The following is an 11,940-nucleotide window of genomic DNA, read 5'->3' as shown; positions in this document are numbered from 1 at the left end:
CTGAGGCCTTGTCTATTTAAAATGCTTTCCTGAGCCTGACTAGAGTTTAGTCAAGCAGTTTCTAGGTAGGCAAAATCAGTTTGGTCCTTACAGCAACAGTAGTGAGGTCGGCCCAGGATCGGGCAGTGTTTGGTTCTGCTGTGCATAAGGTTGTTATGGTTCGGTACCGACTCGATGGCACCTAACAACAAATTGGCTTTGGAAGTATCAAAGCAAGAAAAGTCAGCCTGGAAAAACTCCTTCTAGGAAGTCTGGTAAAGTAAGTACCAGCTGTTTCGCAGGAGAAAGATGAGGCTCTCTGTTCCCGTAAAGATTTACAGCCTTGGAAACCCAGTACAGGGTTACTATGGATCAAAATCCGAATTGACTCGACAGCACTTAACAAAAACAAAGGCTGGAAACAAGCCCATGGACTAGGTTAGGCTGTGTGCCTGAAGGCAGGAGGCTGACTTGTAGTAAACGCCCTTTGGACATTTAAATGAATATATATTTTTTGTTGTGTATGTGTAAAAAAAATAAAATAAAAATCATGACTGTCACACTGTAATGGTTGTTGTTGTTGTTAAGTGCCGTCGAGTCGGTTCCGACCCATAGCGACCCTGTACAGGGTTTCCGAGGGTGTAAATCTTTACGGGAGTAGAAAGCCTCATCTTTCTCCCGCGGAGCAGCAGGTAGTTTCGAACCGCTGACCTTAAGGTTCACAGCCCGATTCGTAACCACTACGCTAATGGTAGAAGATGTGTAATCAAAAAGGGGGGGCAGTTTATCTTTCACTTCTGGAACAGAAAATCCTAGGACTATCAAGAAGGAAGAGCACAAGTGGAGTGTGAGATTCTTATCTAGAAAAGTGGCAACAAGAGAGGTGGTGGCATGGAGAAATAGAGCAGCTGTGGACTCTAAGCCCATGAACTAACTGTGTGCCTTCAAGCAGGAGGCTGGCTTGCAGAATGTGCCCTTTGGACATTTAAATGAAAATGTATTTTTTGTTTTGTATGTATACATCAAGTATTTTTGCTTTGTTCATCTATGAAATAAAAGATGTAAATGGTGAGTCATAGGGAGGAAGTAGGATAACTATTGTTGCAGGGAGGGGACTGTAATCAATGAGACAAAAAATGTGTAAAATAAGCTGATCTCTGTAAACCTTCACTCAATTAGCACTAAAAAGTTAAGGGGGAAAAAAGAGGAATTTCAAAATGTCTTAACAAAGCCACTGTTTTTTGTTACAATGACAAAAACATTGTTTTAGTTCCCTTAAACTCACAGTTGATAGGGGTGGGTCAGGAATGAGGACAGCATTCTACAAGATAACGGAGTGTGAGAAGGGGATGAGGACATTCTACATGATGATGAGGGGATGGGTTGGAGATGAAGACAGCATTCTACATGATGATGAGGGGGTAGATTGGGAATGAGGACAATATTCTGAAAGATGATGGAGGTGGGTTGGGGATGAGGATAGCATCCAACATGCAGATGCCACTACTTTAGACGAACACACTTCTTTTTGCACTCACCTGCGGACACTGGCAATGGTCTCTCTGTTTTTGAAGCGACTGAAGCGGGATGTGTAAGTTAAAGTTTTCATGAAGACTTCTGAAAGTTCCTGTTCATCCTCTGCACTCTCATTCTGCTGCTTTCGATGCTCTAGAAGCATATGAACTTCTGAATTTAGAAGTGTCTCAGCTGTTTCAAACTCTGTGAGAAGCATGTCAGATAAAATACTCATTTAAAAGTCTTTTCTAAATTGTATTTTATATTTCTGTCTCTACATCAAAGTCTCTTTGAACTGCAAGGTTAGCGGTTCAAGCTCACCAACCACAACCCAAAAACCCTACACATGGTCACTATGGGTCAGAACCAACTCAATCGCACTTAACAACAACAACAATAAGCTATACAGAAATTCACAGGGCTTATATTCCAAATCATTGTTGTTGTTGTTAGGTGTCATCGAGTCGGTACCAACTCATAGCGACCCTATGCACAACAGAACGAAACACTGCCTGGTCCTGGGCCAACCTCACAATTGTTGCCACGCTTGAGCCCACTGATGCTGCCACTTTGCCAATCCATTATGCTGGGGGTCTTCCTCTTTTTCTCTGAACCTCCACCTTACCAAACATGATATCCTTCTCCAGTGATTGGTCCCCCTTGACAATATGTCTGAAGTATGAGAGACGAAGTTGATTGGTCCCTCCTGACAATATGTCCAAAGTACGAGAGACCAAGTTTGGCCATCTTGGCCTCCAAGGAGCACTCTGGCTGCAATTCTTCCAACAGAGATCTGTTGGTTGTTTTGGCAGCCTATGGCACTTTCAATATTCTCCTCTAACACCATAACTCAAAAGTATTAATTCTTCTACGGTCTTCCTTATCCAAACCATTGCCTCCATCCATATTAGTGTACCTCAAGGTACACTGGAGTCTACGACATACTCCAATTTGGATAATTTAGCCTAGAGACGAAGGAATCTGACCTAGACATGCTATTAAATAATGGTGGTGGTGGTGGTTATGTGCCGTGGAGTAGGTTCCGACTCATAGTAACTCCATACAGGATTTCCAAGGCTGTAAATCTTTAAGGGAGCAGAAAGCCTCATCTTTCTCCCACAGAACATCTGGTAGTTTCGAACTACTGACTTTGAAGTTAGCAGCCTGATTCGTAACCACTACAATACCAGAGCACATTATTATCTTAGTCTAGCTACTGATTACAAAATCAAATATAACCAGAAATTATTTACCTCTAGTTTTTATGAGCTCAGAATCCTTAAATTTCCATGACTGCATACTCTAAATTTTAAAAATTACCACATGCTAGGGAGGGCCAGCTATCTGGAAATACATATTAATAATGTATCCCAAATTCTGTATTTGTACCTCCACAAATCTATTACTTACTCATGAAGCCAAGTCACCTTCCCTCAGAATTTGTCTAGTGCAGTCAATTAAACCCAACTCAATATTCACCATTTTACACATATTCACTCAAAATAAATATCTTGACCAATAGAAATATCTAGAAGTGATGTTTAAAAATGAGGGTTGAAAGCAAAAAGCTCAGAACTCCTTTCCACAGTATATACCAACCTTTTCCTGTATGTTGAGGAAACAGTGTTAAACACACCATTATACTTTGTGAAAATCATTCTCTGTATTCACACAGGAATAAATGTTCCTAGTACTTAACCACAAAACATTAGAGCTGGTTTGTATCTACCTTTTTCATTTATTAGTGCATTTCTTCAGAGTAGGACCCATGTCTTGTCCATGTTATGTCCCCGCAAATATGAAAAAGAAAGAACACTGAAGAAAATCTCAAATTTGCAATAATGGTGGTGGTGGTGGTGGTGTGCCGTGGAGTTGGTTCTGACTCATAGCGACCCGGCATAGGGTTTCTGAGGCTGTAAATCTTTATGGGAGCAGAAAGCCTCATCTTTCTCCCGCAGAACAGCTGGTAGTTTAAACTGCTGACCTTGAAGTTCGCAGCAATAATACATACATGTAATCTTGGTGTGGTGCTGTGGGATAAAGCACTGGACCACAAGGTCAGTTTCTTGAAACCTTATGCAGCGTCACTATGAGTCAGTACTGAGTTGACATCACTTACAACAACTGACACCTCACCAGAGTAATGTCTTCTAGTTCCTTGGCCCAGGTAACATACTCCCCTTGCTGAAAAGATTTCACTTTTTTACAATACGTACAGTCAAATTTCAAAGCCTGCTTTTACTTGAAAAGTACTTATTGCTATTGAATAATAAGCACTAAAATTTTTTTTGTTTTTTATTGCTATAAAAATATATAAAACAAAACTGTCACAAATTCAACAATTTTCACGTGTAATTCACAGACACCAGTTAAATTCTTCACGTTGTACAGTCTTCATCATTTACCAAGTTATTCTACCATCATTACAATGAACTCAATGCCCTCTAAGCAAAACTCCCCCCTTTCTCTCTCCCTCCCATTTTGTTATTGTTGCTGTGTTGGTTCCGACTTATAGCAACCTTGTATAGGGTTTCAAGAGCAGCTGGTGGGTTTGCATTGCCAACCTTGTAGTTGACAGTCCAGTGCTTATCCTACAGCACACCAGGGTTCCCTTCTATCCCTAAAAACCACCAATAATCTTTGGTTTCTATATATTTATTTAATTCACACAATTGAGATCATATAACTTGTCCTCTGTAACTCATTTAGTGTGGCGCTATAGGAAAAAACACCAGAACACAAGGTTGGATCAAATCTCAAGGTCAGCAGTTCAAACCCACCACCTGCTCCTCGGAAATCCTATACAGACCAATGAATTTGAACAGTGAATTCAGAAATAAACTTGTATATCTATGAACAGTTGATTTTTAACAATTGTGCCAAATTAATTCTGTAAGTCCTTTGGTTCAGAAAGCCCTATTAATTTGTACTTAAGATTGAACTGCTGTAAAGCCTAATGAATTAAAATTTTGAGTTAACAAATGGAAGCACTACTTTGTGCCACTCATGAGAACATTGCCCAAGGCTTGTCAGCACAAATGCTGTCAGCTTTTCTAAGTGTGATCACTGTGCCCTTAACACTGCATTGTGTGTAACTTTGTACCTGACTTGAATTTTCTTCTTATTTACCCTTGTAACTATGTCTCCAAAATTTAAATCAATGCAAGTGACGGTGACATTTCAAAGAAAATGATCATGATTGAAAATGAATGGAAATAATCAATTGCTAGGAAAGAGGTGAAATGCCAATGGTTCTTAGAAAAGTGTTAGGCTACAGTTGGTCAATCTTTCTGCTCCCATAAAGATTTACAGCCTCAGCAACCCTGTACAGGGTCGCTACGAGTCGGACTGAGTCCATGGCACACCGCCACCACCAGAGTTGGTCAATAATCAGAACAATTTTAAAGGATAATAATGAAATATGTGAGAAAGGCTTTGCTCTAATCAAAGCTACAATTATTACTAAGCAATGCAGTAGTTTGGAATCCTAGTGTGGCAATACAGGATAAGCACTGAATTTCTAAACGCAAGGTTGGTGGTTCAAATCCATCAGTCTCTCCTCAGAAACCCTATGCAAGCTTGCTATGGGTCAGAACCTACTCGATGGCACTAAACAGCAACAATGTAGTAGTATAGCTATTGAAATAGAAAGGCTATTGAAAATTTGGTTGTTGCTGTTGTTCAGTGTCATCAAGTTGGTTTTGACTCATAGTATAGGGTTTCCAAGGAGCAGCTGGTGGAACAATTTGGTCAGATGATAAAAATAAGTGGAGTATGCTTACTAGTCTTGTTATTAGGTGCTGTCAAGTTGATTTTGACTCATAGAGACCCTTTGTTCAACAGAACAAAACACTGTCTTGGTCCTGAGTGATTCTCACTGTTACTCTTGAGGCCATTGTTGCTGCCATTGTGAAAATCCATTTCGTTGGTAGTCTTCCTCTTTTTACCAACCATGATATGTTTGAAGTATGAGAAGCAAAGTCTCACCATCCTGCCTTCTAAGGGCCATTCTGGCGGTACTTCCAACACAGAACTGTTTGTTCTCCTAGCAACCTATGGTACTTTTTTTTTTTTTTAAAGAGCAGACACTTATTTTCCAACAGTTCTGGAGACTAAAAGTCCAAATCAGGGTTTCAGTTATGTAGATTCCTTCTGTTGAGCTCTCTCCTACTTTCTAGAGACTACTAACAATTCTTGGCATTACTGTGCTGCTGATTAATGCATCTGTGGTTTCTTCCCCGTGTGTGCCTGTGTGTCTATCCAGTCTGTACCTTTTTTTTTTTTTTTTAATGTTTTATTGTGAATTGTATGATAGTCTACATGGGAGAACATTAGCTTTACATTCGTTCCATCATCTATCATTTCATTGGCATAGTTAGCATCCTGTCCATGCATCCTCACCCAACCAAAGGGTGTACTCTGTAAGCCTGCACCACCCCCCCACCCGCCCACCACAGTCCTCAGCCCCTTTCCATCTCCTGATCCCGAGTCCCCAGCCACACCATCTCTTGACGTCGTCTTCTCTGCCTCCATCTCAGGCCTCACTGCTTCTCTGGGTAGAATCCCGCTCTCCGCTTTTCTACATTGATGGTCCTAGGGTCCTCTGCTCCTAGACTGATAATCACTCCCCTCCTTGCTACAAAATGTCCACCTTTAGATTTCCAACCCTCACAATCAGTCCTGATAACAATTATTCACCATTGCATCACAAGAGACCCATCTGTATTTCGTTTCATCAGCCCTTCCTGGACAGGCTGGACACTATTCACTGGAGACTCTACCTTCCTAGGTTCCCTCTTGAAAGTTTGTAAGCCAGTCACTTCTTACCTTTGTATACTCTCCCCCCCTTTTGGGTAGCCAATGTACAAGTTGCCCATCCCTGTCTACCCTTTGTGTGGAGGGGGTGGGAATAGTTCTTGCAGCAAGGATTTGTTTTCTCTTTTGAGCTACTGCATTTATAGGTGTAGGTAACCTATGGTACTTTTAATATTCTTTTCCAACACCAGTATTCAAATGCATCAATTCTTCTAAGGTATTTCTTATTTATTTTCCAAATTTCACATGCATATAAGGCAACTGAAAATACCATAGCTTGGGTCAGACACACCTTAGTCCTCAAACTGTTATCTTTGCTCTGAAACACTTTAAAGAGGTTGTGTGCAACAGATTTGCCTAGTACGGTACATTGTTTTATTTCTTGACTGCTGCCTCCATGAGTGTTAATAGTGGATCCAAGCAAAATGAAGTCTTTGACAATTTCTATCTTTTCTCCATTTATCATGATGTTATTTACTGATTCAGTTGTGAGGACTATTGGTTTCTTTACACTGAGGAGCAGCCCAGACTGAAAGCTATTGTCTTTGATCTTCATTAGTAAGTATTTTAAGTCCTCTTGCTTTCAGCAACCAAGGTTGCATCATGTGCATACTGCAGGTTGTTACTGACTCTTCCTCCATATAATCCAGGTTTATTTGCTCAGCATACAGACTGAATACGTATAATGAAAGAATACAACGCTAGCACACATTTTTCCTGACTTTAAACCATTTAGTGTCCCCTTGTTCTTTTGGAATGACTGCCTCTTTGTCTATGTACAGGGTCCTCATGAACACAATTGAGTATTCTGGAATACCCATTCTTTGCAATGTTATCCATAGCTTGTCATGATCCACACAGTTGAAAGCCTTTGCATAGTCAATAAACCACACATAAACATCTTTCTGGTATTCTCTACTTTCAGCCAAGATCCACTGATGTCAGCAGTGATATCCCTAGGTCCATGTCTTGTCTGTATCTGGCATGAACTTTTGGCGGTTCCTTGTCAATGTAATGTTGCAACCATTTTTTAATTACCTTAAGTAAAATTTTACTGACATGTGATATTAATGATATTGTTTAAAGATTTCCACATTCCGTTGGGTCACCTCTCTTGGAAGGGGCACAGATATGGATCTTTTCTAATTAGTTGGCCAGGTAATAGTCTTCCAAATTACTTAGAATACATAAGTGAGCACTTGGAATACATAAGTGAAGCTGCATCCTTTTGTTGAAAGATTTCAATTTGTATTCCATCAATTTCCAGGCCTTTGTTCTTTGCCAATGCCTTCAGAGTACCTTAGTCTTCTTCCTTTAGTACCACTGGCTATTGATCATAAGCTAGTTCTTGAACTAGTTGAACATCGACCATTTCTTTTTGGTACAGTGACGCTTGTGCATTCCTTCCATCTTCTTTTGAAGCTTTCTGCATCATTCACTCTTTTTCCCATGGTGGTTATGTGTCGTGGAGTAGGTTCTGACTCACAGCAACCCTGTATAGGGTTTCCCAAGCTGTACATTTTTACGGGAGCTGAAAGTCTCATTGTTCTCCCACAGAATGAGTGGTAGTTTCAAACTGCTGACCTTGAGGTTAGCAGTCCTCCTTGTAAACCAATATTCTAAGTCAAGCTTTCAGCTTGAGAAATGCTAAGTGTGTCTTTCTCTTTTGGTTTTCTAACTCCAGGACTTTGCACATTTCATTACAGCATTTGACTCTGTCTTGTGGAAATGTCCTTTGGAATATTTTGTTCAGCTCTTTTATCTCATTTGTTCCATTTTCTTTAGCATGTCTACGCTGGAAAGTAAGTTTTACTCTCTTATCTTTGGTCTTTTCTTTCTATCCTCTTTTTAATTTTTTTTTTTTAAATCACCTTTTGCTTTCTTCCTGTATGATGCTCTTTATGTTATCCCATAGCTCTTTTGGTCTTTGGTCATTAGTATATAATGCATCAAATCTGTTCTTAAGATGGTCTCTAAATTCAGGTGAGCTTTGTTCAAGGTCATATTTTGGTTCTCATGGATGTGCTTCAGCTTCAGCCTGAACTTGGATATGAGCAATTGATGGCTGTTCCACAGTCTGTTGCTGGCCTAGTTTTGGCTGATGATCTGGAGCTTATTCCACTGTCTTTTCTCACAGATGTAATCAATGTGGTTTCTGGGTATTCTATCTGGCAAAGTCCATATACAGCCATCTATTATGTTGTTTAAGAAAGGTATTTGCAATGAGTAAGTCATTGATCTTGCAAAATTCTAACATTCTACCTCCATGATTTTAGATTTAAAAGTAGCACTGCAGCAAGTGATGGTGATTGTGATGAAGAATCTGTTACCAGCAGGGATTGGTTCAATTATTTAAAACCTGAAGCTAAATTTACATAATATTAAAGTGCAAAGTGAGGCAGCAGTTGTTGATGTAAGTGCTTGAGAGCGATTTTCCTGAAATGCTGAGGAGTTATTGAGGAAGGTGGTTATTTTTTAGTCCAAATATTTAATGTAGACTGGCTTATTTGGGGGGTAAAAAACTCCTGAAATAACCTGCATCTCAAAAAAGGAAAAAAAAAAAAAATGCACTATGACATAGTCATCAGAAATTAGAATAATGTTATTGCTTGAGTGCAATGCATTTGGGGAATTCAAGCTCAAGTCTTTGCTTATATGTTGTTGTTGTTAAGTGCTATTGACCTTGCGGTTCAAACCAACCTTGGGGTCTGTGCTTATTCTACAGTGTCACACCAAGACTCTCATATACAGCTTATGTTGTTGTTAAGTGTCATCAAGTTGGTTCCAACCCATAGTGACCCTGTATAGGGTTTCCAAGGAGCAGCTGGTAAGCTTGCACTGCTGACCTTGCAGTTCAAATCAAATTTGCAATCCAATGCATTAACCCATAGCGTCACACCAGGATTCCATATATAGCTCCTTAAATCCAAGGGCACTTGTGTTGTCACTAAGGCTTATCTTTTATTTGGAAGAAATGCAAAGGCTTGGGTAACAATTCCATCTTTGAAGACTGATTCTTGAAACAATTTGTCCTGTTGGCCAAGAAAAGTCCTTTCAGGATTTTTGTGCTTGCCAAAATACCTGTACATTCAAATACTTTAGATGACCTTCACACCAATGTAAGGTCATACTTTAACCATCATTACTTCAGCCAGCGGGTCAGGGATTCAGAGCCTCTTTTAAGGGCCATTATTTATAGCAGAAATTTAAATAATGGGCTTTAAACTCTCACAAGCAATCAGAGTTACCTAAGATAATGTATCAAGCTTAAGGAAGGAGTTTTGAAGGAACTTTAACATCTATGAATACTGTTAGAGTGCTGGTATGGGGCTGTAGGGTTAGCACTGGACTGTTAAAACGGCAAGGTCAGCAGAACAAACCCACCAGCTGCTCCTCTGAAACCCTATGGCACTTAACAACAATAACATAAATCCTGATGTGATGCTGTAGAGTAAATACTGGACTACCAACTGCAAAGTGAGTGGTTTTAACCCACCAGTTGCTTCTCAGAAACCCTATTAGGTTGCTATGAGTCAGAACCAAAATGACACTTAACAAGAAAAATAATGCCATAAAAAATATTGCTGGTTCTTGGGATGAAGTGTAGCAGTCAAATATGAAAGCTGTTGCTGTTATGTGCCATCGAGTCGGTTCCGACCCATAGCAGCCCTGTATAGGGTTTCCGAGGCGCAGCTGGTGAGCTTGCACCGCCGACCTCACAGTTCAAACGGCTTTGCAGTCTGGCGCATTAACCCACAGCGCCACACCAGAACTTCCAAATATGAAACAGCTGGCTGTGGCTGTGTGCCGTGGAGTCGCAAGTGTCAAAGATGACAGCAAGAAGTTCCCCAACTACTCCCGACCCCCTTCACTAAGCCTAGATTGGCGATAAAGGTTCCGGTGCTGAGAACCCTCCAAAGACACCGCGCAAAAAATGCCTACCCGCGCAGTCCTCCCACCTCCGGAGGAGTCTGAGGCCATGCGCGGCGTACCTGAGTCCGGAGGCCACCAGACGGGGCCGCGCGGGAGAGAGTCGGAATCTCCCAGCCTTACCTTTGGGAAAGATCAACTGCGAGGCGTCCTCCTCTACGTCTCCGGCCCGCGGATCACTGCCACCAGCAGCCATCTCAGGATACAGTACTACACGGGGGACGCCACCGGAAGTGGAAATGCGAAATCGTCCGCCACGGTCACTGGGCGTGGTTTTAGGAAGGGATCTGATCTAGGAGCCCACCCAGAGAAACGAGGGCGTTGAGGTCTAGGGTAATAATGACATTTGCGAGGGTGGCACTATACTGAGCCTAGCTGGGCCGTTTTTCTTATTGTTGTACATAATAGAAAGTGAGAGGCCTCCTACTTTGTTCTTTCTTGATGTTTTGCTTACCCAGGGTCTCTTTCCTTTCCATAAACAGTTAATGATTATTTTTTCCATCTCTTCAGAGAATGATGTTGGAATCTGGATTGTATTACATGTATAGATTGTTTTGGATAGTTTTCTAATCATGAAACCTATCATCTGATTCACAGGTTAAAAAAATGTTCACAGTGTTGAATCTTCGTATCTTTGAGGATGGTATATTCCTCCATTTCTGCAGGTCTCTTGGTTTCTTGTGTAGTGTTTTGTAGTTTTATTTGTATAGGTCTTTTGTTTCTCTGCAAGTATGTCATATTAGAGTCCTGGTGTGGCACTGTGTGTTAATGCACGGGACTACAAAACCCGTTTAAACAGCAAGGTCTGTGTGTGGTTCAAGCTCATCAGCTGCTCTTCAGAAGTCCTATGCAGGGTTACTTTAGGTCAAAACCTACGTAAGGCACTTAACAGCAACAAAGGTCCTATTTTGGCTTTCTGTTCTTGCAAAGAATTAAAGCCTTGGAAAACCTATACAGAGTCACTATGACTCGGAACCTTCTTGACAGTACTTAACAACAACGACAACGACAAATTGTAAAAGGTATTTATTGTTTTCCGGATTTTCCTTTCAGACCTCTCTTTTTTAGTGTAAAGGAGTCCAATTGGTTTTTGTATGTTGCCTTTTACCCGCCACGTTGCAGAATCTATCAATGAGTTCTAATAATTTTCTTGCTTAGTTTTTGTGATTTTCTAAGTATAGGACTATATCGTCTTCAAAGAGTTTTACTTCTTCTTTGCCAATCTGGATGCCTGTAATTTCCTTTTCTTGCCTTATAGAGCTATAAGGCTCCGACTAAGACTTCCAGCACAATATTGAAAAGGAGTGGTGATAAAGGGTATCTCTGTCTGGTTTCTGTTTGCAAGGGGAATGGCTTTAGTTTCTCACCATCGAGAATGATGTTGGTTGTTGGTTTTGTATGTTGTTGTTGTTGTTGGCAGCTGCCATCGAGTCGGAACCGACTCATAGCAACCCCATGCACAGCAGAATGAAACAATGTCCGATCCTGGGCCAACCTGACTACCGCTGCCACACTTGACGCCATTAATGATGCCACCTGGCCGATCCATCTTGTTGGGGGTCTTCCTCTCTTTCTCTGATCCTCCATCTTACCCAGCATGGCATCCTTCTCCAGCGACTGTTCCCTCCTGACAGTATGTCCAAAGTATGAGAGACGAAGTTTAGCCATCTTGGCCTCCAAGGAGCACTCTGGCTGCACTTC

General features: G+C 41.0%; 1 protein-coding gene across 1 annotated transcript in view; it reads right to left on the bottom strand.

Annotated features, from left to right (window-relative positions):
- The window catches only part of LOC102814023 (DNA-directed RNA polymerase II subunit RPB4-like), a 24,473-nt gene extending 14,038 nt beyond the window's left edge, over positions 1 to 10,435 (bottom strand). Inside the window, exons 1-2 of the mRNA XM_006876199.1 lie at positions 10,363 to 10,435; positions 1,518 to 1,698 (exon numbers count right to left, since the gene is read on the bottom strand). Of these exons, the coding sequence (XP_006876261.1) occupies positions 1,518 to 1,698; positions 10,363 to 10,435 (254 nt within the window). The remainder of the gene's footprint in view (positions 1 to 1,517; positions 1,699 to 10,362) is intronic.
- Positions 10,436 to 11,940: the final 1,505 nt, after the last annotated feature.

Source organism: Chrysochloris asiatica, unplaced genomic scaffold, assembly GCF_000296735.1.
Source record: "Chrysochloris asiatica unplaced genomic scaffold, ChrAsi1.0 scaffold00363, whole genome shotgun sequence".
NCBI classification, from domain to species: domain Eukaryota; kingdom Metazoa; phylum Chordata; class Mammalia; order Afrosoricida; family Chrysochloridae; genus Chrysochloris; species Chrysochloris asiatica.
Note: the sequence above shows the minus strand (reverse complement) of the source record. Positions and strands in the feature narration are given on the sequence as shown.